The sequence below is a fragment of the Microcaecilia unicolor genome, chromosome 9 (genome assembly GCF_901765095.1).
Source record: "Microcaecilia unicolor chromosome 9, aMicUni1.1, whole genome shotgun sequence".
In the NCBI taxonomy this organism is placed as follows: Eukaryota; Metazoa; Chordata; class Amphibia; order Gymnophiona; family Siphonopidae; genus Microcaecilia; species Microcaecilia unicolor.
The window spans coordinates 90,976,006-91,001,128 of NC_044039.1; the positions used below are offsets into that span (position 1 = coordinate 90,976,006).

Sequence of the window (25,123 nt, forward strand, 5' to 3'; positions counted from 1 at the left end):
TGAAATCGAAACTTCAATTAAGTCAACCATTGTTTCTGTTCAGCTCCTGTTTTTCGGTCAGAAACAGTTAAAGTATGGCGTCAAACCAGACACAGTCACTGTGTTTCACTGAAAGTGTCTTCAGGGGTTGAACTATCAAGAACAAAACAACAAAAAGGAAGCCTTAAGCTATCACTATATATACTTGCCTTCTAACTTAATCAATAATTTGATCAGGCACTTACCTTGGAATATAGACAATTCCCCTCCATTCCACATCAGTACAATCATATTTAAATCTCCTCTACCCAAGCTGCAAAGGCCTCAAATACAAATTAACCTACGCATCCAGCTTCTCCTACATAAGCACACAATTGTGGAATGCACTACCAAAAGCCGTGAAAACAACGTGCGACCACCTAAACTTCCAGAAATCATTAAACACCAACTTGTTCAAAAAGGCATACCCCACTGATCCTACCTAAGTGCCTAAACCCTGCTACACAGCAAAACCAAAGATTGTATGAACATTGCATAACTCATCCTAACTGTGATTCCCCTATGTGTCTATATCACATGAACCCTATTCGACCACAACATCACTTTGTTTCTTTACCAGAGATGGTGAACCCCATAACGGTACTATGTAAGCCACATTGAGCCTGCAAATAGATGGGGAAGTGTGGGATGCACATGTAACAAATAAATAAATATTTCCTTTATTCCTAAGGTACATAAAAGCATCAGGACTCCTCCCAGACATCCAATAGTGACTGGTATAGGTTCATTATGGGAACCTCTATCGCAGTATTTGGATTATAAATACCTGTGCTCTTTGCTATTAATAATTCCATCCTGATTAGCTCGTTTTAATATTTGCAGGACATGAACCTGATATTCTGGTGTGGGATCCTTCTCTAATACCCCAATTGTCTCTCAGCCTCTTCCTCATATTGTGATCTATCTTGGGTAACTAGCAGGCTTATTTTTGAAAGAGAAGGGGCCCATCTTTCGACACAAATCGGGAGATGGGCGTCCTTCTCTCTAAAACCAATTTTGGGTGTCCCCAACTGCTTCCCGTCGCAGGTACGACCAAAGTCCCTGGGGGCTTGTCAGAGGCGTAGCAAAGGCGGGACTGGGGCGTGCCTAACAGATGGGCATCCTCGAGCAATAATGGAAAAAAGAAGAGCATCCCTGCCGAGCACGGCCGACTTTACTAGGTCCATTTTTTCTTACGACCAAGCCTCAAAAAGGTGCCCAAACTGACCAGATGACCACCAGAGGGAATCGGGGATGACCTCCCCTGACTCCCCCAGTGGTAACTAACCCCCTTCCACCCTGACAAACAAAAAAACAACTTTAAAAACTTTTTTGCCAGCCTCAAATATCATACTCAGGTCCATCGCAGCAGTATGCAGGTCCCGGGGGGGGGGGGGGAGTTGTGTGTGTGTCAGCAGAGGCATAGCAAAGGCGTGGACATCCTTCTTTCAAACATTTTGAACGTCCTGAACTGCCCCCCACAGAGACGGCCAAATTTCAAGGGAGTGGAGTGGAGTTGAGTGGAGGAGTGGCCTAGTGGTTAGAGCACTGGTCTTGCAATCCAGAGGTGGCTTGTTCAAACCCCACTGCTGCTACTTGTGATCCAAATAAATAAATAAAGGGGGTGTCAGAGGCATAGCAAAGGCATGGACATCCTTCTCACAGAAACATCCACCAGCCATTGACCTAATGGTAAAGACTCACACAGTTACCAGGCAGTAATGACCTACATGTGCCAAATGCCACTTCTTGTGCCTGAAAATAAGAAATATTTTTCATATGCATTTATCGGACGCATGCCAAAAATGAAATTACCACAAGGGGGGGGGCGGTAACTCCATTTTGGCGCACATTGGGCATGTATAGATGCTTACACGGCTTAGAAATGCATTAATCATGTCAAGCTGCTTACTCCTGCTTCCGCTACCTATCTTTCTCTCTTTCCTCCTCTCCCAGACTCTTCCTCTCTCCGACATATTTTTCTCTTCTACCGCTGCCCCCCTCCCTCCCCAATGCTCCTGCAGCTTGTTCTCTCCTACCCCCTGCTGCCGCCGTACACCGGCAGCCTTTTCTCACCTGCCACCCCGCTCTCTGACATCTCATCTCCCTCCTCCCCCCCCACCACGTGCAGCCCTCCAAACTTGCCTTGCACACATGGCAGCATTAAGCACATGCTTCTCCACTCTGCAACCGGAGCCCTCCCTCTCTAGCATCCCGCCTCCTCTGATGAAACTTCCTGTTTCCTGCTACAGGAAAAATCACGCACTGACACTAGCGTATGCCCCCTTTTACTGCAGCTTAGTAAAAGGACCCCTAAGACAGCTATTTTGCAGTCCTAAATTGCCCAGATATCTAACCAGGTCAATGGTGTAGCCATGGGTGGGCCTGTGCCCACCCAATGTGGACTCAGGCCCACCCAAAATCGTGGCACTCTTGCTATGGCTGGCAGGGATCCCTAAACCCTGCCAGCTAAAGATTTCCTCTTCCTCAGGAAGCCAGCGTTCTTCCAAATGGCAGTCTGCAGTACTTGCCTCGAGCTGACTCTGACACCAGCCCCTCTGCAGTTGCTCAGTTTTCACACATGCAGGGCCGTGCCTAGGGTCTCCGGCGCCCCCCTGCAGTTGGCCCCGCCCCCCCGAAAACGATCGCTACACTACCCGCCCTCTTCTCCCCAGATCCTTTTCCTTTTTTTTTTTGTTTAAATTTACCTCTGTCCGGCGGCAGTGTAGCGTTAGTGAGAAGGAGGCGGCGCTCCCCCGCCCCGACGTGTCAGTCTTCCCTTCGCTCAGTTCCCACCTTCTTCTGACGTCATTTCTGATGTCAGAAGAAGGCGGAACTGAGCGAAGGGAAGACTGACACTTCGGGGCGGGGGAGCGCCGCCTCCTTCTCACTAACGCTACGCTGCCACCAGACAGAGGTAAATTTAAACAAAAAAAAAAGGAAAAGGATCTGGGGAGAAGAGGGCGAGGTAAGCATGGTGCGGCGGGGCGCCCCCCAGAGGATGGCGCCCTCCTGCCATGCTTACCTCGCTTACCGTGTTTGCACGGCCCTGCACACATGTGCAGCCTGCCGGCACTGGCTGAATCTCAGCACTATCTGGTTAAGTGCTGGTTCCACCCATGTCCTGCCCCAGGACCTCCCTTTCATTAACTAGACAGTGCCAGAGCAGTCATGGCCAATAGTTAGTGACATTGTTCAGTTAAGTGCTGCTGAATATCAGTGGGCAGCCCTCTCAGCATGGTTTAAGTGACAGGATCCTCTCCTGCCTGCTTAAATCAAACTGCATATTGACCTCTAGATTTTTAAATTGAACCCTGTTTGGTTGTATCCTTAAGTATAAAAGCATGATTGATGACCACAATATAGTGTATAAGTTGGAATCTCTAATAATGAACAGTAATAGATTTCCTGTTGTTTAACAACAAATTTTTAAAAAGAACTGTTAAGTGAGATAGATATAGATTATGCTGTGAATCATTACTTTTCATTTTGATTTGTGAAATGTTAACGTGGAGTAGGAAATGAGTTAGGGTGGGTGGGAATTGGTGTGTAGTGGATTGAGCATTTATTCTGGGGTATACATTGTTGTAATGTGGCATTGGTTATAAAAGCTGAATAAAGATAATTTAAAAAAATATTTATACAGTTTAAGGAATACTCACAGGTATCTGAGTTCCATTTTGTTTTGTTTCATCTAGACGTTGAACTATACCAGAAATACAGAGTGGTCCAGCAAAGCCTAATAAATCAGCCAAGTATCGAAATGTGCTGCTGAGCAAGATAGGACGCCCAAAAGCTTTGTATATTGCAAGCCATATGGAAGGATTATGGTTTGGCTTGTCGGCCACTTTTTTCTGTAAAAGATAAGAATAAAATAATTAGCCTCATAAGCAGCTAATTTTGAAATATATGAGATCAACAATGCAAAATTTGCAACTAAGCATATTGTAATAGAAACTTTACTTCATATTCAAAGACATAGCTCATAAAACTCAACACAGTATAGAGTGGAAAGAATCTGTGCCATATATGTAATCTTTGTGTAATTGACCCAAATTTCCTAATGATGTCTTCATATTTTTAGTAGTCTACCCCACAAATGGCCAAGGATGTAACTAGTGATGCAAATCAGATATCTTTTTAAATTTTACTACAGAGACAGCAGGTAAATTCACATAATTTAGTATATTCATTTTCATTGTCAACACAGAGGTGTATTTTCAAAGCACTTAGACTTACAAAGTTAAGAGGAGAGGCAGTTTCGATATAATGTCTAAGCCCGATTTTGGATGTTTTGCAAAAAAATGTGCAAAATCCGAATAGGAAAGAAGGTCATTTTCAAAAAAGAAAAACATCTTTTTTTTTTTTTCGAAAATACTGTTTTGAACAAGGTTTTGTGATTTAGACATTTTGTTTTTGGTCCATTTTTTAAAAACACCTGAATAGGTGCAAAATGTAGAGATTCATACCATTGGGATGTACAAGGAGCCAGCATTTTTAGTAGAATGGTCCCCCAGACATCACAGGACAGCAATGGTGCACCCTAGAGGGCACTTCTGTGCATGTCATAAAAATGCTCCCAGGTACACATCTCACCTTTGCTCCCTTATCTTGTCCCCATGAGCCCTCCAAAACCCACCCAAAATCCACTGTCCCCACTACAATAGCCATTATGGGTGAAGGAAGAACATATATATGGGTACAGTAGGGTTATAGTTACCTTGGGAGGGGTCATAGTTTCCACCACATGTGTGACAGGTAGAGGGAGAGAGGGACCTGAGTACCTCACTGACCACTAACTCTACTCCAGGGACCTGCAATGCTGTTCTAATAGACCTGACCTTAACATCTGCAGCTGTCATAGAGGCTGGTAAGTCATATTTTTATTCCCCTTTTTGGAGGGGGGAGGTCAGTGACCACTGGTGGAGGGGTCACCCCTGATTCCCTCCAGAGTCCTCTGGTCGCTTAGGGCACCTTTTTGTGCCTTATTCTTTCTGAAACAGGTCTAGACCAAAACATCTTGGTTTTAGTCCAGAGCATTTTTGATTTGATCCATTATGGCTATAAAACATCCATGTGTTAGGCATGCCCTAATCCCGCCTTCAAAATGCCCCCACATGCCCCCTTGTGATTTGAACACACTTCTGATGGACTTCATGGAAAAAACATCTAAAAATAGGTTTTGAAAATACTGATTTGGACGTTGTTGTGAGAAGCACGTCCAAATGCTGCTTCATAGCACATTTTAGATGTTTTTCTCTTTCAAAAATGAGCCCCATCATAACCTGTGGAAGTTTGTAAGTCTAAGTGCTTTGAAAATGAACCCCATAGTCTCACAGAATTGATGTCATATTAGTTATTAAATACACCGGTTCCAGATACCTAGATTTCTGAACCAGAGATGTTTGAATCAAGATTGAGGGCTATAAGTCTGTCTTGTCTTCAGGGTAACAAAAATAGCCATAAGAATGGAACATTTGCAAATCTGTCATGAGTATTCATTGTGGAAATCCAGAAAATGAGACTGACTCATATGTTTCCAATAGAGAATTTTAAAATTTTAAAACATATATTTATACTTGAGGAAATTATTTTCCGTAATAAAACTTGTTCTGCTCCCACAGTGTGTATGCATTGTATTGTTTTGTATTTATAGCTCCAGAATGTAAACTTCAATTAATTCCTGTTAAATTACAATTCTGAGTATCATAGGTCACCCCCTTGAATGTGATCTTTCCCTCCTCTCTGTTATCTTATTCTTATCTGTTGAGCAGGAAGAATATTAAGACTCTGCTCTTTCAGAAATTTGTACTACAAAAGAATTTTAACCATAATTTTAATTTTAATTGTCACTGTCCTCTCAGAGGATTGTTCTGGCTTGGTGTTGATGCTACTATTACCCACTTTGAACTGCAAGGTGGAAGCGAGATATAATATCAGATGTTAGTTATTTTTTCTGTGAAAGAGTGGGTGTTTCAGTCTATGTTGGGAAATGACTATTGTTGTAGTATGACAACAGTATGTGGTTCCTGGGATGGTACATACCTTTTTTAAGAAAAAGATTTCCCATTGATATGGTTTCTTCTTATTTTTTAGGTAGTGCAGTACAAGTGGGTTCTTGAATATCACATCAAAATTTATAGTGAAGATTTGGAAGCAGGCAATATTTGCCACAACACCTGTGCTTATGATCTTAGAGCGCTCAAGTTAGCAAAACCACCCCTAGAGACAGCTCCAGTCACCCAAGAACCCCTCTGAAGATACATAAGTTTAGAAGGGGCCAAGTTCTGCACTTCCATTATAGTCCAAGGGTTTTCATAGCACAAATGATCCCCAGTTGTTCCTGTCCCTGCCGGTGCCAGGTTCAAAATGTGATCCATAGTGGTACTATGGCTAGGGGTCAGCCTGCTATATAAGAGAGACATTAAATACCTCCATGGAATAAATGGCCTCTTTCAATAATGTCTCAAAAGCAGCACAAAGTGGCAGATGGACGTTTTTCTCACCAAAACTTCTAAATTGTGATATTCAAAACTCAGAATTGGGACGTTTTACTCCACAGTTTGTCTAAATTGCAAGGGGGAATGTTGGCGGGGGGGGGGGGGGAGGTTTGGCCAGGATTTGAGCAGGCCAGGAATTTGGACATTTTTCACAGATAATGGAACAAGATAAAAACTCTTGGGCAAAAATTGGGATGTTTATATCTAGACCTGTTCCAATCATAATCATCCTCATTTGACACACATTGTATGCGTGTAGGTGCCTACACGCCTTAGTAAAAACACCACTTAATAAGCTTATGTATTGAAAAGGAGAGGAAGGGAAAAAGGGTGGGAAAAACTAGAACCACATCAAGAAATGAAGCCAGCTGGCCCTCCTCACCAACTATTATCCAAACTCTACAGATCTCACCGTGACCTCTCTAACCTCATCTCTATTCCTCTACTCCCCTCCTCTTCTCTGCCCTTCTCTTGCGCCCTATGGAATGCCCACTCTATCTGTAACAAACTCCCCTATATCCAGGACCTCTTTATCTCGCGTCACCTCCATCTGCTCGCCATAACAGAAACCTGGCTCTGCCCTGATGACTCTGCTTCAGTCACAGCCCTGTGCCATGGCGGTTATCTATTTTCACATACTCCTCGCCCTGCTGGCCGTGGGGGCGGTGTTGGACTACTTCTCTCTCCCTCCTCCAGATTTCAACCCCTTCTTCCACCTCAATCTCACTGTTTTTCCTCCTTTGAAGTCCACTCTATCCGCCTTTTCTCTCCTCTGCCTCTTCGAATAGCGGTCATTTATCGTCCCCCTGATAAGTCCCTTTCATCCTTTCTCAGTGACTTTGACGCCTGGCTTACCTTCTTCCATGATCCTTCCTCCCCCTCTCTCATCCTTGGTGACTTTAATATTCCTGCTAATGATCCTTCCAACTCTTATATTTCCAAGTTACTCGCTTTAACGTCATCCTTTAATCTCCAACTATGCTCCACCTCCCCCACTCATCAAAATGGTCACTGTCTTGATCTCATCTTCTCCTCCAACTGTTCACCTTCTAGTTTCCTTGCCTCTGATCATCCCTCCTCTGATCACCATCTTATAACTTTCACACTTAAATCTCCTCCCTCCCAGTCCCGTCCTATCCTATCTAATTTATCTAGGAATCTTCACGATATTGACCCTTCATCTCTATCCTCCCATGTTTCAAACCTCCTCTCTACTGTGGCACCATCCACGTCTGTCAACGAGGCTGTTTCTTCTTACAACAATACTCTATCCTCTGCCTTAGACACTCTTGCACCTTTGATGACCCGCCCTGTAAGGCGTACAAAACCCCAACCTTGGCTGAATTCTAATATCCGCTACCTACGTTCCTGTACCCGCTCCGCCGAACGCCTCTGGTGGAAATCTCGGGCCCTTGCTGATTTCTTACACTTTAAGTTCATGCTGACCTCCTTCCAATCTGCTCTTTTACGTGCCAAACAGGATTATTATATCCAACTGACCAACTCTCTTGGCTCTAATCCTCGACTTCTCTTCACCACATTGAACTCTCTCCTCAAGGTGCCCCCTCCCCCAACTCCCCCTTCATTATCTCCTCAGACCCTTGCTGAATTCTTTCACAACAAGGTTCAAAAGATAAACCTTGCTTTCTCTACCTCACCAGCTCTCCCTCCACTAGTCCGTTCCCCTCTCTCTCCTTCCCCTCATTCCCTTTCCTCCTTTCCTGAAGTTACTATTGGGGAAACTACACTTCTCCTTTCTTCCTCAAAATGTACCACCTGTTCCTCTGATCCCATTCCCACCCACCTTCTTAATGCCATCTCTCCTACTCTTATTCCTTTTATCTGTCACATTCTCAACCTCTCACTTTCCACTGCGACTGTCCCTGCTGCCTTTAAACATGCTGTGGTCACACCTCTCCTTAAGAAGCCTTCACTTGACCCTACTTGTCCCTCTAATTACCGACCCATCTCCCTCCTTCCTTTTCTCTCCAAATTACTTGAGCGTGCTGTTCACCGCCACTGCCTTGATTTTCTCTCCTTACATGCTATTCTTGACCCATTACAATCTGGTTTTCGCCCTCTCCACTCAACCGAAACTGCGCTTACTAAAGTCTCCAATGACCTATTACTGGCTAAATCCAGAGGTCAATATTCCATCCTCATTCTTCTTGATCTTTCCGCTGCTTTTGACACTGTCGATCACAACATACTTCTCGATACCCTGTCCTCACTTGGATTCCAGGGCTCTGTCCTTTCCTGGTTCTCTTCCTACCTCTCCCTCCGCACCTTTAGTGTTCACTCTGGTGGATCCTCTTCTACTTCTATCCCTCTGCCTGTCGGCGTACCTCAGGGTTCTGTTCTTGGTCCCCTCCTCTTTTCTATCTACACTTCTTCCCTTGGTTCATTAATCTCATCCCATGGCTTTTCCTACCATCTCTATGCTGATGACTCCCAAATCTACCTTTCTACCCCTGATATCTCACCTTGCATCCAAACCAAAGTTTCAGCGTGCTTGTCTGACATTGCTGCCTGGATGTCTCAATGCCACCTGAAATTAAATATGACCAAAACCGAGCTTCTCATTTTCCCCCCCAAACCCACCTCCCCGCTCCCCCCGTTTTCTATTTCTGTTGATGGCTCTCTCATTCTCCCTGTCTCCTCAGCTCGAAACCTTGGGGTCATCTTTGACTCTTCTCTCTCCTTCTCTGCTCATATCCAGCAGACCGCCAAGACCTGTCGTTTCTTTCTTTACAACATCCGTAAAATCCGCCCCTTTCTTTCCGAGCACTCTACCAAAACCCTCATCCACACCCTTGTCACCTCTCGTTTAGACTACTGCAATCTGCTTCTTGCTGGCCTCCCACTTAGTCACCTCTCCCCTCTCCAGTTGGTTCAAAACTCTACTGCCCGTCTCATCTTCCGCCAGGGTCGCTTTACTCATACTACCCCTCTCCTCAAGACCCTTCACTGGCTCCCTATCCGTTTTTGCATCCTGTTCAAACTTCTTCTACTAACCTATAAATGTATTCACTCTGCTGCTCCCCAGTATCTCTCCACACTCGTCCTTCCCTACACCCCTTCCCGTGCACTCCGCTCCATGGACAAATCCTTCTTATCTGTTCCCTTCTCCACTACTGCCAACTCCAGACTTCGCGCCTTCTGTCTCGCTGTACCCTACGCCTGGAATAAACTTCCTGAGCCCCTACGTCTTGCCCCATCCTTGGCCACCTTTAAATCTAGACTGAAAACCCACCTCTTTAACATTGCTTTTGACTCGTAACCACTTGTAACCACTCGCCTCCACCTACCCTCCTCTCTTCCTTCCCGTTCACATTAATTGATTTGATTTGCTTACTTTATTTATTTTTTGTCTATTAGATTGTAAGCTCTTTGAGCAGGGACTGTCTTTCTTCTATGTTTGTACAGCGCTGCGTATGCCTTGTAGCGCTATAGAAATGCTAAATAGTAGTAGTAGTAGTAGTAGTAGTTAAGATCCTCTTTCTGAAACCCCCTCTCTATCACAGCCTTTCTAAACTGCCTTCCACAGTTTCCGAAGAAGAGAGCCTAATGCTGAATGCACCTCTTCAAGCATAAGAACTACAGCATGCCATTAAAAAACTAAAACCTTATTCAGCTCTCGGGGTTTTTCAGGAGAATTTTACAAAATACTATAACACCACATTCTGAGCCCTTTACTCTCCTATCATCACTCAGTGGTGGAGCTGGGTGCATTTCCTTTACATGTTTCCAAAGCCAGGGAAGCCCTGAGATGAAGCAGAATCTTACAGAACCATTTCACTTCTCAATGTAGATGTGAAACTCTTGGCTAGGGTGTCAGCCACTCACTTGGCTAGTTGCTTATCCTCACTAATAAGTCCAGAACAGGTTGGTTTTATAAAAGCTAGACAATCTGTGTTAAATGTTTCATTGTGCTGCTTATAATATCCCGGCTAAGGTAGTAAGCTTAGGTGCAGCTAAAGCATTTGACCAAGTACACTGGCAACATCTCTTTCAGGTGTTGACACAGGTGGGTATTCAGGGGTGGTTTTATCAGGCTATTCAAACTCTCTATCACTCTCCACAAGCCCAACTCCTTATTAATGGGGACCATATCTTGCCCTTTGTTATTGCCCACTTTCCTTCCTGCTATTTGTTTTTTCCTTAGAACCACTTCTCCAGGTCATTAATGCTACTCAACAAATCTCGGGGCAAGTTGTCCTTGGATATCAGATTAAGGCATTGGCCTATGCCGACGGCATTATGGTGTTCTTAACTGATCCCCAACGGGCCCTCCCATCCCTGTTAGATGTGATTGGTCAATTTCAGTGCTTCACAGGGTTTTTGCTAAATTATACTACATCACTACTACTACTACTTAACATTTCTAGAGCGCTACAAGTGTTACGCAGCGCTGTACAAATTAACGAATAAGGATGGTCCCTGCTCAGAAGAGCTTACAATCTAAAAGAAGAAATGTCAAGTTGGGGTAGATGAGATTTCCTGAGAAGAGATGAAGTGATTAGGTGCCGAAGGCGACATTGAAGAGGTGGGCTTTGAGCAATGATTTGAAGATGGGTAGGGAGGGGGCCCGGAGTATGGGCTCAGGGAGTTTGTTCCAAGCATGGGGTGAGGCGAGGCAGAAAGGGCGAAGCCTAGAGTTGGCGGTGGTGGAGAAGGGTACTGAAAGGAGGGATTTGTCTTGAGAGTGGAGGTTACGGGTAGGGACGTAAGGGGAGATGAGGGTAGAGAGGTAAGGAGGGGCTGCAGATCGAGTGCATTTGTAGGTGAGTAGGAGAAGCTTGAACTGTATTCGGTATCTGATCGGAAGCCAGTGAAGTGACTTGAGGAGAGGGGTGATATGAGTATATCGGTTAAGGCGGAAGATAAGACGTGCGGCAGAGTTCTGAATGGACTGAAGGGGGGATAGATGGCTAAGTGGGAGGCCGGTGAGGAGTAGGTTGCAGTAGTCAAGGAGAGAGGTAATGAGAGAGTGGATGAGAGTTCGGGTGGTGTGCTCGGAGAGGAAGGGGCGAATTTTGCTAATGTTATAGAGGAAGAAGCGACAGGTCTTGGCTATCTGCTGGATATGCGCAGAGAAGGAGAGGGAGGAGTCGAAGATGACACCGAGGTTGCGGGCAGATGAGACGGGGACGATGAGGGTGTTATCAACTGAGATAGAGAGTGAAGGGAGAGGAGAAGTGGGTTTGGGTGGGAAAACAATAAGTTCAGTCTTGGCCATGTTCAGTTTCAGGTGGCAGTTGGACATCCAGGCAGCAATGTCGGATGAGCAGGCCGATACCTTGGCCTGGGTTTCCGCAGTGATTTCTGGTGTGGAGAGATAAAGCTGGGTGTCGTCTGCATAAAGATGATAGTGGAAACCATGAGAAGAGATCAGGGAGCCTAAGGAAGAGGTGTAGATTGAGAAAAGAAGGGGCCCAAGGACAGAGCCTTGAGGAACTCCAACAGAGAGCGGGATAGGGGAGGAGGACGAACCATGAGAGTGTACTCTGAAGGTACGATGGGAGAGATAGGAGGAGAACCAGGAGAGGACAGAGCCCTGGAACCCAAAGGAGGACAGTGTGTCAAGAAGTAGGTTGTGATTGACAGTGTCGAAAGCGGCGGATAGGTCGAGGAGGATGAGGATGGAGTAGTGACCTTTGGATTTGGCGAGGAACAGGTTATTGCAGACCTTAGATAGTGCCATTTCTGTCGAGTGTAGGGGCGAAAGCCGGATTGGAGCGGATCGAGGATGGCATGAGTGGAGAGAAAATCAATGCAGCGGCTGTGAATGGCGCGTTCAAGTATCTTGGAGAGGAAGGGTAGGAGGGAAATGGGGCGGTAGTTGGAGGGACAGGTAGGGTCAAGTGATGGTTTTTTGAGGAGTGGTGTGACCACAGCATGCTTGAAGGTGTCCGGGACAGTTGCAGTGGAGAGAGAGAGGTTGAGGATATGACAGATGGTGGGGGTGATAGTAGGAGTGATGGTGATAAGTAAGTTGGTGGGGATGGGGTCTGAGGAACAGGTGGTGGATTCTGAGATGGAGAGGAGATGGGCGGATTCCTCTTCGGTGATAGCAGGAAAAGAGGAGAAGGAGGCCTGGGTAGGTTGGTTGAGAGAGTGGGTTATAGGCTGAAGAGGAGGAGAAGGTTTGGTGGTGAATTCGAGGTTGATCTTCTGGACCTTGTCACGGAAGTAGTCGGCCAGAGATTGAGGAGAGAGTGAGGGGGGGTGGGAGCGGAGGGCACTTTGAGGAGGGAATTGAGGGTGGCGAAGAGACGACGTGGGTTAGAGCTGAGGGAATTAGTTAGTTGGGTGTAATAGTCCTGTTTAGCGAGGAATAGGGAGGATTGGAAGGAGGATAGCATGAATTTGAAGTGAATAAAGTCAGTATGGGCGCGAGATTTCCTCCAGAGGCGTTCAGCCGAACGGGCGCAGGAGCGAAGGTAACGGGTGCAAGGGGTCAGCCAGGGCTGGGGATTGGTACGCCTTGTGGGACGGGAGATGGACGGTGCAAGGGTGTCTAGAGCAGAGGAGAGAGTGGCATTGTAAGTGGAGACAGCTATGTCAACAGATTTGGAGGACATGATGGAAAGGAGGAGATCAGAGATACTAGAGGATAAGGTGGGGGGGTCAACAGCCTGGAGATTTCTGGATGTAGTAGTTAGTGTTGGGTGAGATTGAGGGGGAGGGTGCTGAAGTGTGAATGTGATTAGGTGGTGGTCAGCGATAGGAAGAGCTGAAATGCAGAAATTGGACGGTGAGCAAGTAGAAGAGAGGACGAGATCAAGACAGTGGCCAGATTTGTGAGTAGGGGTTGTGGGGCTCAGTTGGAGGTTGAAGGAGGAGGTAAGAGTGAGGAACTGAGAAACATAAGAGTCGGATGGGTTATCAGTGTGAATGTTGAAGTCACCAAGAATGAGGGATGGGGATGAGGGCTCAAGAAAAACGGAGAGCCAGGCATCGAAGTCGGTAAGGAAGGAAGGGAGGGATTTATCAGGGGGGTGGTAGATGACTGCAACTCTGAGTGGCAGTGGGTGGAATAGACGGATGGAGTGAACTTCAAAGGATGAGAAGCAGTGAGACTGAGGTAGGTGGAGAGGTTGAAAACTGCAGGAGGGCGAAAGTAGTAGCCGGACGCCGCCACCGCGGCCAGTTGGGCGGGGCGAATGGGAGAAAAGATAACCACCGTGGCATAGGGCTGCGATTGAGGCAGAGTCTTCAGGGGTGAGCCAGGTTTCAGTTAGGGCGAGCAGTTGAAGGGAATGGGAGATGAAGAGATCGTGGGTGAAGGGAAGTTTGTTGCAGATCGAGTGGGCGTTCCACAGGGCGCACGAGAAGGGGAGGGAGGAGGGGAATAGAGATGAGATTGGAGAAATCGTGGGGACGTTTGCATAGATGAGATGAGGACGAGGACAGGTGTGGGGGACCTGGGTTGGGATTGATGTCACCCGCGGATAGCAGGAGAAGGAGCAAGAGAGTGCGGAGAAGGGTGGGTGAGGAAGGGCGACGAAGGCAACGAAGACGGGATGCGCTTAGAAGGAAAGGGGAAGGGTTCATGGCAGGAAGGAGGTGTTGAAGGTTGAGAGCTAGGAAGGAGGAGGACGACAGTAGGGATGGTGAGGTGGTGGAGTACAGGGGTAGGTAGGGTATTGCAGTAGTGAGCAGGACGGAAGAGGACAGGGATGGGTAGTGAGATCGTGTGGTATACAGCGGTGGGAGGGGGAAAAGATTAGGGACGGACAGGGCAAGGAATAGGATGTGAATGGGGGCCATGAGTAGTGACTGAGGTGTTCACAGGGCAGGTGGGTGGGCTGGGAGACTGGCAGGTGAGAGTGAGCAGTTGGGCAGGGAGTGATGAGTTGGGAGTGATGAGTTGGTAGGAAGATGGGCTGGGATGAAGGCAGGTGTAAGGGTGGGTGGTAGTCAGTCAGTCAGGTGATTGGCTAGTAGGCAGGTTGAGTGGCAGGAGCAGGTGAGTGCAGTGGAGAGCACAGCAGCAGTACTGGAACAAGCTGGAATGGTTTGAAGCAGGAGCTGGCGGACTAGAACAAGCTGAAGCAGACAGACTGGAACAGGCTGGAACAAGCTGAAGCAGATGGACATCAAAGGTGTTGCGTTTACCAGTGCTTATGAGGCAGAACTGGGTTGTGTCCTTTCCTCTTACATGGGAAGACTCTATAGTGTGATATCTTGGGGTTATTCTCCCTGGGGATTTAACTACCTTGTATAGCACAAATGTTACACCTCTATTGACAGTCACTAGCCTGAAATTGCATCTCTGGAAGTCTTACCCTCTGTCACTGTGGGGTCATACACTTATTAAACATGATTTTGGCACCTAAATAGCTATACACCTTTCAGATGCTACCTTAGTTCCTTCACCATAGGGAAAAGCAGCAGTTGATGTGACTTTTACAGATAAAAATGAAGTCCAAACTTCTTTTTACACCTGTGGCTGGTCAAGATTATACAACTATTTTTGAAGAATAAAGAGCTTTTAAGAAGTTTGGACTTCATTTTTATCTGATTGATCTTGGAACATTTGACTTCATAGTAACATAGTAGATGACGGCAGAAAAAGACCTGTACGGTCCATCCAGTCTGCCCAACAAGATAACTCATATGTGCTAATTTTTGTGTATACTACTACTACTACTACTACTTAACATTTCTAGAGCGCTACTAGGGTTACGCAGTGCTGTACAAATTAACGAATAAGGACGGTCCCTGCTCAGAAGAGCTTACAATCTAAAGGACGAAATGTCAAGTTGGGGTATATGAGATTTCCTGAGAAGAGATGTAGTGATTAGGTGCCGAAGGCGACATTGAAGAGGTGGGCTTTGAGCAATGATTTGAAGATGGGTAGGGAGGGGGCCCGGCGTATGGGCTCGGGGAGTTTGTTCCAAGCATGGGGAGAGGCGAGGCAGAAGGGGCGAAGCCTAGAGTTGGCGGTGGTAGAGAAGGGTACTGAAAGGAGGGATTTGTCTTGAGAGCGGAGGTTACGGGTAGGGACGTAAGGGGAGATGAGGGTAGAGAGGTATACCCTACTTTGATTTGTACCTGTAGTCTTTAGGGCACAGACCGTATAAGTCTGCCCAGCACTATCCCCGCCTCCCAACCACCAGCCCCGGCTCCCACCACCGGCTCTGGCACAGACCGTATAAGTCTGCCCAGCACTATCCCTGCCTCCCACCACCGGCTCTGGCACAGACTGTATAAGTCTGCCCAGCACTATCCCTGCCTCCCAACCACAAGTCCCGCTTCCCACCACCGGCTCTGGCACAGACCGCATAAGTCTGCCCAGCACTATCCCCGCCGCCCAACCACCAGCCCCGCCTCCCGATCTTGACTAAGCTCCTGAGGATCCATTCCTTCTGCACAGGATTCCTTTATGCTTATCCCACGCATGTTTGAATTCCGTTACCGTTTTCACTTCCACCACCTCCCGCGGGAGAGCATTCCAAGCATCCACTACTCTCTCCGTGAAAAAATACTTCCTAACATTTTTCTTGAGTCTGCCCCCCTTCAATCTCATTTCATGTCCTCTCGTTCTACCACCTTCCCATCTCCGGAAAAGGTTCGTTTGCGGATTAATACCTTTCAAATATTTGAACATCTGTATCATATCACCCCTGCTTCTCCTTTTCTCCAGAGTATACATGTTTAGTTCAGAAAGTCTCTCCTCATACGTCTTGTAACGCAAATCCCATACCATTCTCGTAGCTTTTCTTTGCACCGCTTTCCACTCCTTTGTTTTCTTTATATCACTGTGGAAGTATTGTGTCCCCCTTTTTTTGTGACATTGAAAGTAGAGTGCCAGGGGATTTATACACTAGAAAATGGTCCTGGTAGACGATTTCAAGAGACATGGGAACCATTTTAGCTATCTCTGCCCGTTGGGGCTCGTAGTTGTATTTTGAACTTTTCACCACCGTTCTTATCCACCTGCATTCACTAATTTGTGTTACTGGACAGGGTGTGTGGGGGAGGGGGTTGTTCTCTGGGGGGAGGTTTAAGGTGTTGGGAGGGTAGTTTGCTTGGAGAAGTTTGAGATTTCCTGTTATATGTTCCTATCTTCTCAGATTCTCTTGTATCTGATCTATTGTTTACTGTTGGAACAATAAAGATGATTTAAACATAATATGTAAACCACTTTGATTGTAACCACAGAAAGCCAGTATATCAAATCCCATTTCTTTTCCCCTTTATGAACACATTTTCTTGTTGAAGTAAAAGTATATCTGTACTATTTATTCATGTACTTCAATTATAAAATTATCCTCTAACAGTCTGGGAATAGCCTAAAAGAAGAGGATTGGTGAGATCAGTAACCTCATAAATGCTGAGAGAAGTAAATACTTGTGAATCTTTAAACTTTATTATGAAAGTTTGATCTGGAATTCAGACAAAAGTGAAAACTGAACTTTTCATGGTGGAACTATAAATCTGAACTCACACAGCACAACTTTTTATGAACTGTGCCTACTCAGTTGTTCCTATGAAGCAACTTGTAAATATTTTTTCCTGTTAAATATGTCAAAGCACTCTGAATCATATTTTTGGAGTGTCTGCAGTTTTTCCAAGGTCTTAACTACGCTATCATCAGCTTCCACAAAGAGGATTTGGTTACTCTTCCATTTGAGTGTTTTTACTCATAGCCCATTGCACAACCTCTCAATCACTTATAGAAACAAAATCTACCCTATTAAGAATGAGCCCTTGCATAAGATATTATACCGGTATTACTAAACACTGAGGACTATTGCTTGTGCAAAGCCCTTATACACTGCTATTTCACCCATTTAAAAAAATTGAAAAATTGTCCTCCCAATCATATTCTGTATATTTATTTGAATACCGGTAATTATTTTTGTGAATTCTTTGGCATACAGACAGCTGTAATTCTGTGAAGATAATATATCTGCACTCTCCTGCTTTTCTTCCAAAGTAGTCCAAAGAAGAGCAAAACACATGTCTAATATAAAAAGGCTTTATTTGTACCACTGTGTAAAATGTCCCGACCTGGCCATGTTTCGCCTCACTAGAGGCTGCGCCAGGGGATAAAACAGCTATTGCAGTCCCAGAGGGTACATACACACAATAGAGTTAAAATCAAATGAAAGCAGCAACAATCAGCTTTGTAGCTCGCAGGGTCGCAGGGTTAATAGAAACACAGCAACTGTCTCTCTCATTCAAAAGTTCTCTGTCTCTCTCAGTCAAGAGTTCTCTTGACTGAGAGAGACAGTTGCTGTGTTTCTATCAACCCTGGGAGTTGCAAGGCTGATTGCTGCTGCTTTCATTGGATTTTAGCTCTATTGTGTGTATGTACCCTCTGGGACTGCAATAGCTGTTTTATCCCCTGGCGCAGCCTCTAGTGAGGCAAAACATGGCCACATCGGGACATTTTAAAGAGTGGCACAAATAAAGCCTTTTTATCATATTAGACGTGTGTTCTGCTCTTCTTCGGACTGCTTTCTGCACTACAGAACATTTTGTTCCTCTTCTGGTGTTTCCAGTTTCTTCTAAAGTATGCACATTGAGATCTTTAAGGGACCCTTTTACCAAGCAGTGGTAAAACGTGGCCTGCAGTGGCATCAGAACGTGGGATTGCCTTCCTCCAAGGCCACCTTTTACCACCATGGGTAAAAGTGAGGTTTTTTTCAAGAACAGTAAATGGTCATGTGGTAATTTAAAAATTGCCATGTGGCCATTTACTAATGGAACCCTTACCACCTCCTATGTAGGAGGCAGTGAGGGCTCTGGCGGTAACCTGGCGGCAACCGGGCAATGCGCAGTGCTACTCGATTGCATCCAAACACACCCTCTCCCCATCCACCAGCCCTAGAAAATAAAAAACATTTTCTAGTGCCAGAAATGGTATGTGGCAGATCATGAACTACTGCCAGGCTCCTGGGTGAGCCCGATAGTAGAGCTGATTTGCCGCATGCAAACCCAGCGGTAGCCCTACTGTCAGGTGAAGAAAGGGGTCCTAAGTCTGTCCCTATTTGATTTATGATGTAGACCACTGAACATTTTAGTAGCTGCCCTCTGGACTGATTCCATCCTGTTTCTGATTTTTAAAAAGATATTTTTACTGAAACTACAAAGTATTATAATAATTCCTTACAGTATAAACAAATTCCAATTAATATTAAAATTGTACACATTTTACTATTGATTGCAGGAGACAGCATAAAGTATTCTTTAAAGCATTAGTACTGCATATGTTAAACCTTGAATAATTTTTATATCACTGTCTTGCGACAGGAATGGAATGACTCAACTTTAGTTTACAACACACTACTTAATTATTTAATTAAGGTTGTTTACAAGTTTTCTAAACTATCATATAATTCTAGGTTAGTTCACACAGTTTATATGTGTTTTTCTTAGTGTTAAAACAATAAACAGAAATATGATGGGATGGGGTAATTTTATAAGCCTCTTTTACACATAAAACAGCCATTTTTCTGTCGAAATGCAGGACCAAATCAGGCACACAAGTGGGTAACATCATCCAGCGGCAACAGGATAGAACTGCTGTCCCAAAGCTTAAAGCTTAATGTCAAGTTCTGAACATACACAATCCTTCCTATAATTTTGCTGCTTCTGCTCTGCCAAACAGACTTGTGGCAGAGCTCTCTCGTCAAAGTTTAGTATTTTATTTAACTTTTCAGTTTACCATTAAAGTTTATTGACATTTGAGTTTTTTGTTCTTGGATTGTCAGCTTTTAGTCTGTGCCCATTCTGTTCAGGAACTTTTCACCTTTACTAATCATGACTTCAAAATTGCATGTTCGGAACGATTATGTCCCTAGCTTAAAGAATAACAGGATCATAGGAAGTAGAATAGGATGACCACTTGGACTGTGGCCCGACAACTATTTTGCCCAACATAGAATCAGCAACTAAAGAGTTTGGGGGCAGGACGAGAGAATGATTTTTCAGCCCCTCCAACTAAAATGATGTTCCGCTGCCGCTGAACAAGATAAAACACATTTGAGACTTTATATTAGGTTACATAAGTCATGAGAGGATTGTCTTCATCTCTTATTCAGCTCAGAATCCCACCTCAGGTAAATACCTCCCACCTCCAGAGACCCGAGAGGTCTAGATGTAGAGGAACATTTTATTGAGTCTTTTTCTTACTCTATATCCTTGGAGGTTCCCATATCATTCTTCACTTCCCTTGTTCAGGGTTACATTGATCCTGTGAATATAAGTCCTACTGTGCAACCTGCTTCCATGATCTCTGTGCATTACTGAGCAGTGGCATTCCAGAATAGACACTCCTATTATTAAGAGAAGGTGTTTGGACTCAGTTTCTGTGCAATACCAACAGCCCAGTATCAGAGCATTTTCTGAGGAGCCTCCTAACATTGTGAAAGACATGTTTAGTGCATTTCTATGCAATCTTCTGTGGCAACAGCCTACACCTTCTACATCAGTGTGGTAACAGTGGTTACTACCAAAGCCTAAATAGCAGTCTTACTCCTCAGGGCTTCCTCTTGCACAGAAATACACTTATTATGATCCTACTGTCTCACTCTTTTCTATTTTAGACTTGTAGTATGAGCTTGAACATTCACTCCCAACATCTTCTACATTCACTCCCAACATCTTCTCTGGCTTCCATCCTATCTAAAGGGCCTTCGAGATCCCTTTGCTATTCAACTGCCCTCTCCATGCAATGATTAAGATGGGTCTGATGGAGTTCTATCTGATTATTTTCTTCCACTATAGGGGAATGAGTATGGGGACATTTCATATCCAAAATCTGTCAATAAGATAGTAAAGAAATTCCCTTCTACTTCAACAGGAATGAGAACTGGGATCTGAAGTCTTTGGCTTTCTAAAATATTCAGTTTAGCGCATCCCAAAATGACAGTAGCTGTACCAGTTCACAGAATGTTCAAATATCAACAGTTCCATAAGTGGCAAAATCTACTTACCCCCTCATTGTATAACATGGAATCTAAATCTACCTGCTGATTGGGATCATAATTTATAGAATGCTAGCACTTATTTTTTTACATGGTTAAGTGTACACTTATGCATGTAAGTGCTTGCTGAATGTTGAGCACTATTCTATAAAATGATATGCGCAATATCATTTTATAGAATAGTGCTCAACAGAATAGATATCATGGCAGCCATTTTGATTCTGGAGCCAGCATGGGCAGCAGCGCGTAGGGATTGCTCTTGCTCAAACAATTCTATTCTCTGCTTTCATTAGTTGTCCAGTCCCTTTAAATGTAGGATCTAAGTAGCATACAGACATGAGTGCAACACTAAGAATTCCATTCCAGGAGACATTATAAAGCATAATCATATTGAAAAAGAGAAAAAAAGATTCATTTTGATTATACTTAAAGAAAAATGTCTTACAAGCACAGCTCTATAAGGAATACTATGATAAGCCCGGGGGGAGGGGGTGGCATACAGGGTATGGGAGGATTCTTGAATGAGGATGCTCATAAGGGGGAGGGGCAGGAGGGAGAGTAAGATCATGATGTGGGGTCATGAGGGGAGCAGTGTTCCGAAGGGGAAGATCTCGAGGGAGGGTGTTTGGGACCAGGATTGACCAAATATTTAAGCTGAAATTCAGCCTGCTACCTGGTTAAAATTAGTACGCCTTTTTGCTGAATGTCACTGCTGCCAAGTTGGCTACTAGCTCCGCCCTGATACCACCCTAGTACTAACTGGATAATGCCAAGGCAGTCACAGGCAATATTTAGCGGCACTACCTGCTCCAGTGCCACTGAATATTGATGGATGGCTAGTTCAGCAGAGTTTAACTGGGTAGAACCTCTACGGTACTGCCCGGTTAAACCCTTCTGAATATTAGAAACTTCATTACTATGGAAATGGAATAATGCAGCTTGCGGTGAACACAACAAGCTGCATTTTTCCTGGAAAAATTAAAGCCAGAAAATGTATCCAAGTTGGGAGTATTGGGCTACAAACTAAGCTCTCTATGATTCCTCCCCCTCAAAGCCTCACCTCTTCCTGTAGGGCCCCCAAGCCCTACTTGGTATAATCCCTGGGGTCTAGTGAGGTCCAGGGAGAAGCGATCCACAGTTATTCCTGGCTTTTCTGGTAACCTCTAGCAGCAGTGTCATGGTATTACTGCTAGGAGTCACTTGCTGCAGAAGTGACTGTTGTCTATAAACAGTAGGACTACCGCTAGGGGTCATTGGTGCCATTTTGAACCTAGCACCAGCAAAGGGTAGGAGTGACTGGGAATTGATCCTGCTTTGACCTCATTAGACCCCAGAGATTATGCTGACTGGGCGGGGGGGTGGGGGGCTTTAGGAAGGGGAGTTGAATTGGGGGCAGCTTCAGGAAGTTAGAGGGTTTTGTAGAAAGGTGGATCATTAGGAGAAATGGATATGGAGGAAATTAGTTGGTCATGAGGCAAAGGGGTTTGTGATTGGATGGGTATTGTGGCTACTTAGTTATACTTTGGACAGCCCCTTTAAGAAGCTATCTGGGAGCATCAGGTTGCAGTGAGTTGCCTGATGCTTCTGGGCAGTGTAAATAATGCTGTTTGCAAGATCGATCACAAGCTGTGTTATTCTTATACTGCAGGAGTGACTGACCTATGACACTGAGCTTCCACACAGGTTAGTCACTTCTGTGGGAAATTAAGGTGAAGTAGAAGCTCAACCTTTACCCATTTAAAGAGGTGGAGTTATAAACGTGCAGTAAAACACTGTTTTACCCATATACATGTCTATGATAGAAAATAAGCTACAAATAGAAAACTTTTATTCTTGAGGTTTTCAAATTCTATTCTTTACCTTTTGTTCTTCATATGCATCTTTCAAGGACATATAGTTGGTTAGAGCCCTCATAGCTATTGGTAGCTTTCCAATTGTTTTCAAATCAATTGGTCTCTTGTGTGCAGAGATTATAAATGTGTTCATCCACCAGTACGTTGCCTTGGAGAGTAAGTTAACAAAGGGTTGGAGAAACCTCACACCTAGATCTTGCAGGTCTTCGGGAGGCTTTACTTTTTGAGGGTTCATCAAAAACACATATCTCTAAAAAGTAATAATGACAATAAAAATATTAATGAATGCAGAAAGCCAGTCTTTTGTAAATATTCATTAGAGTTTAAACCAGGATCTAATTATGCCAATAATCCAATGAAATGCCCCAAAATGACAAAACATAAATTAAATATTAAGGGACTGATAAACAGACCCTGCTAGTTAGCCCGACTAACTCCTGTGGTTGGCACTGAACCGTGACATTCAAGAACAGACCATTTCTGGTGACTAGCATTGAAGATCCAGTTTATTTTTGGTCAGTTCAAACTCAACCAGTCAAGTCAATATTCAGCACTGGCCAGTTAAGCTTGAACTGGCAAAGACATTCCAGGTATTCACGCAGCCAACTATAGCCTCCAAACTCACACTGATAATTTCAGTGGGTCAGCCAGCCATATCCAACTGAAAATTCGTGGATAGCCCATTATGTGACATTTATCCAGCCAGGTACTGATCCTGGCCGGTTAAAAACTCTTCAGTATCGGGGGTAAAACTTTAAATTAAGAAAATTGAATAATAGTAATATATCACATATGGTAATAAGCCCAACTACAAAGTTATTCACAATTAGGTACTAAAAGCGCATTCTGTAACTGGGTGTCTGAATTTATGCCACTTGTGCGAATAAATGTACATGATCTTAGCACTTTAGTGGTAAGTGTACACTTATTCATGAAAGTGGCAGTAATGCAGCTAAGCGCTATTCTGTAAGGACATGCATAAGTGACAAAGTGCATAAATGCAAGGGGGCATTCAAATGGTGGGACATGAGCATTCCTCCCACTTATGCACATAATTTACAGAATATTTTAAGCTACCTGCATCTTGCTGTATCTAGGTGCTTGCAGTTACTCTAGGTGAGTGACGTGGAACAGGTAGAGATGAATCGCTTGTTTACTCTTTCCCAAAACTACTAGGACTAGAGGGTAAGAAATGAAGCTATTAAATAGTAAATTTAAAACAAACCAGAGAAAATATTTCTTCACTCAACGTGTAATTAAACTCTGGAATTTGTTGCCAGAGACTGTAGTAAAAGCAGTTAGCTTAGCAGGGTTTAAAAAAAGGTTTGGATAGTTTCTTAAAAGGAAAGTCTATAAGCCATTATTAAGAAGGACTTGGGAAAATCCACTGCTTATTTCTAGGGTAAGCAGCATAAAATCTGACTTACTGTTCCGAGGTCTTGCCAGATACTTGTGACCTGGCTTGGCCACTGTTGAAAACAGGATACTGGGTTTGACAGACCTTTGGTCTGTCCCAGTATGGCAATGCTTCTGTTCTTATAGCTGGTTAAACTGTGGGGGCCTAAATTTTAGTTGTGCTGATGTTGGATTGGCTAGTATTCTATAAAAGAAGCTGGACATCCAGATATCATTATAAAATTGGCTTTCACCATGCAACGTTGGGGTGCCTAAAAGAAAGCGCCCACTTATAGAATTGCAACACCCCCCCCCTCCCCCAGAGAACAGTTGTATAAAGGGTGTCCATTTAGAGCCTATTCCATTAAGAAATGTAGGTACTTCCCTTTTTTTTCATAAAATACCAGCAAAAGCAGGTAAATATGCACATATCCGGTCAATATTCAGCAGCATTCAGCAGATTTTTTTAACTGCTAATCATCGCCAACTAAATTAGGTACAGAAATTCTATGCTGGGCCATGTCCTGGCACCAGCATTAAATATTCAGATTTGATTGATCATCTGCTAGCCACTGGGATTTATGTGGGTCTTGAGCAATATTCAGCCAAGACCCACATAAGTTTCTTATGTGGGTCTTGGCTGAATATTGGCTGGACCCACATAAGGGGATCTCTAAGGTTCACCCCACCGATTCGACCCTCCCCCCACCAACAGAACAGCCCCCCTTCCGACCCCCTTCCACAGAAGAGCTGACTCCACAAAAGAATAACTCTCAAAGGCCCCTCCTTTCCTAGATACCTCCCCCCCCTCCCAGGCTTACCTTAACAGTGCCTGGTGGTCTAGTGGGGTAGCCTAGCCAAGAATGATTCCCACTATTTAATCCTGTCATGTTGGCTCCAGGTTAAAAATGTCTGCTGCAACTTCTAGCTACAGTCTCACAATACTGTGGTACTACCACAAGACTGCCACTAGATGTGGCAGCAACCATTTTGAACCTGGAGCCATCAAGGGAAGGAGTGAACAGGAAGTAGCTCAGCCCAGGTGACATTCTCAGGAGCCCTTTTAACTGAGCTAATCTCCTAGTGGTGAAAGCTTTTACCTTGTGCGCTGCTGATATTTCTGTATGATAATGTGCAGTATTTTGCATTTTTCAGTCTCCTGCTTGCTTGACTGCCCTCCAGACACATCGTGGATGCAGCTGTTAGTTCCTGACTCTGTCCATCACATTGCCAGTAGCTCCGCCTACAAGGTGACATCATTCTCAGGAGCCCTGAACTAATCTCCTAGTAGCATGAGCTGCCGGCATGTGACATAGGAGCACAAACAAGGAGTATGATGTGCTCCTCTGTGCTTAAACCCATCCTATAAGCCTTGAGCACTTTTGCCCTTTTCTTGTTCTCTGGGGTCACAGAT

General features: G+C 44.6%; 1 protein-coding gene across 1 annotated transcript in view; it reads right to left on the reverse strand.

Annotated features, from left to right (window-relative positions):
* ABCC9 (ATP binding cassette subfamily C member 9) overlaps positions 1-25,123 on the reverse strand; it is a 454,126-nt gene that overhangs the window by 350,398 nt on the left and 78,605 nt on the right. Inside the window, 2 exon segments of the mRNA XM_030214004.1 lie at positions 3,681-3,872; positions 22,322-22,564. Of these exon segments, the coding sequence (XP_030069864.1) occupies positions 3,681-3,872; positions 22,322-22,564 (435 nt within the window).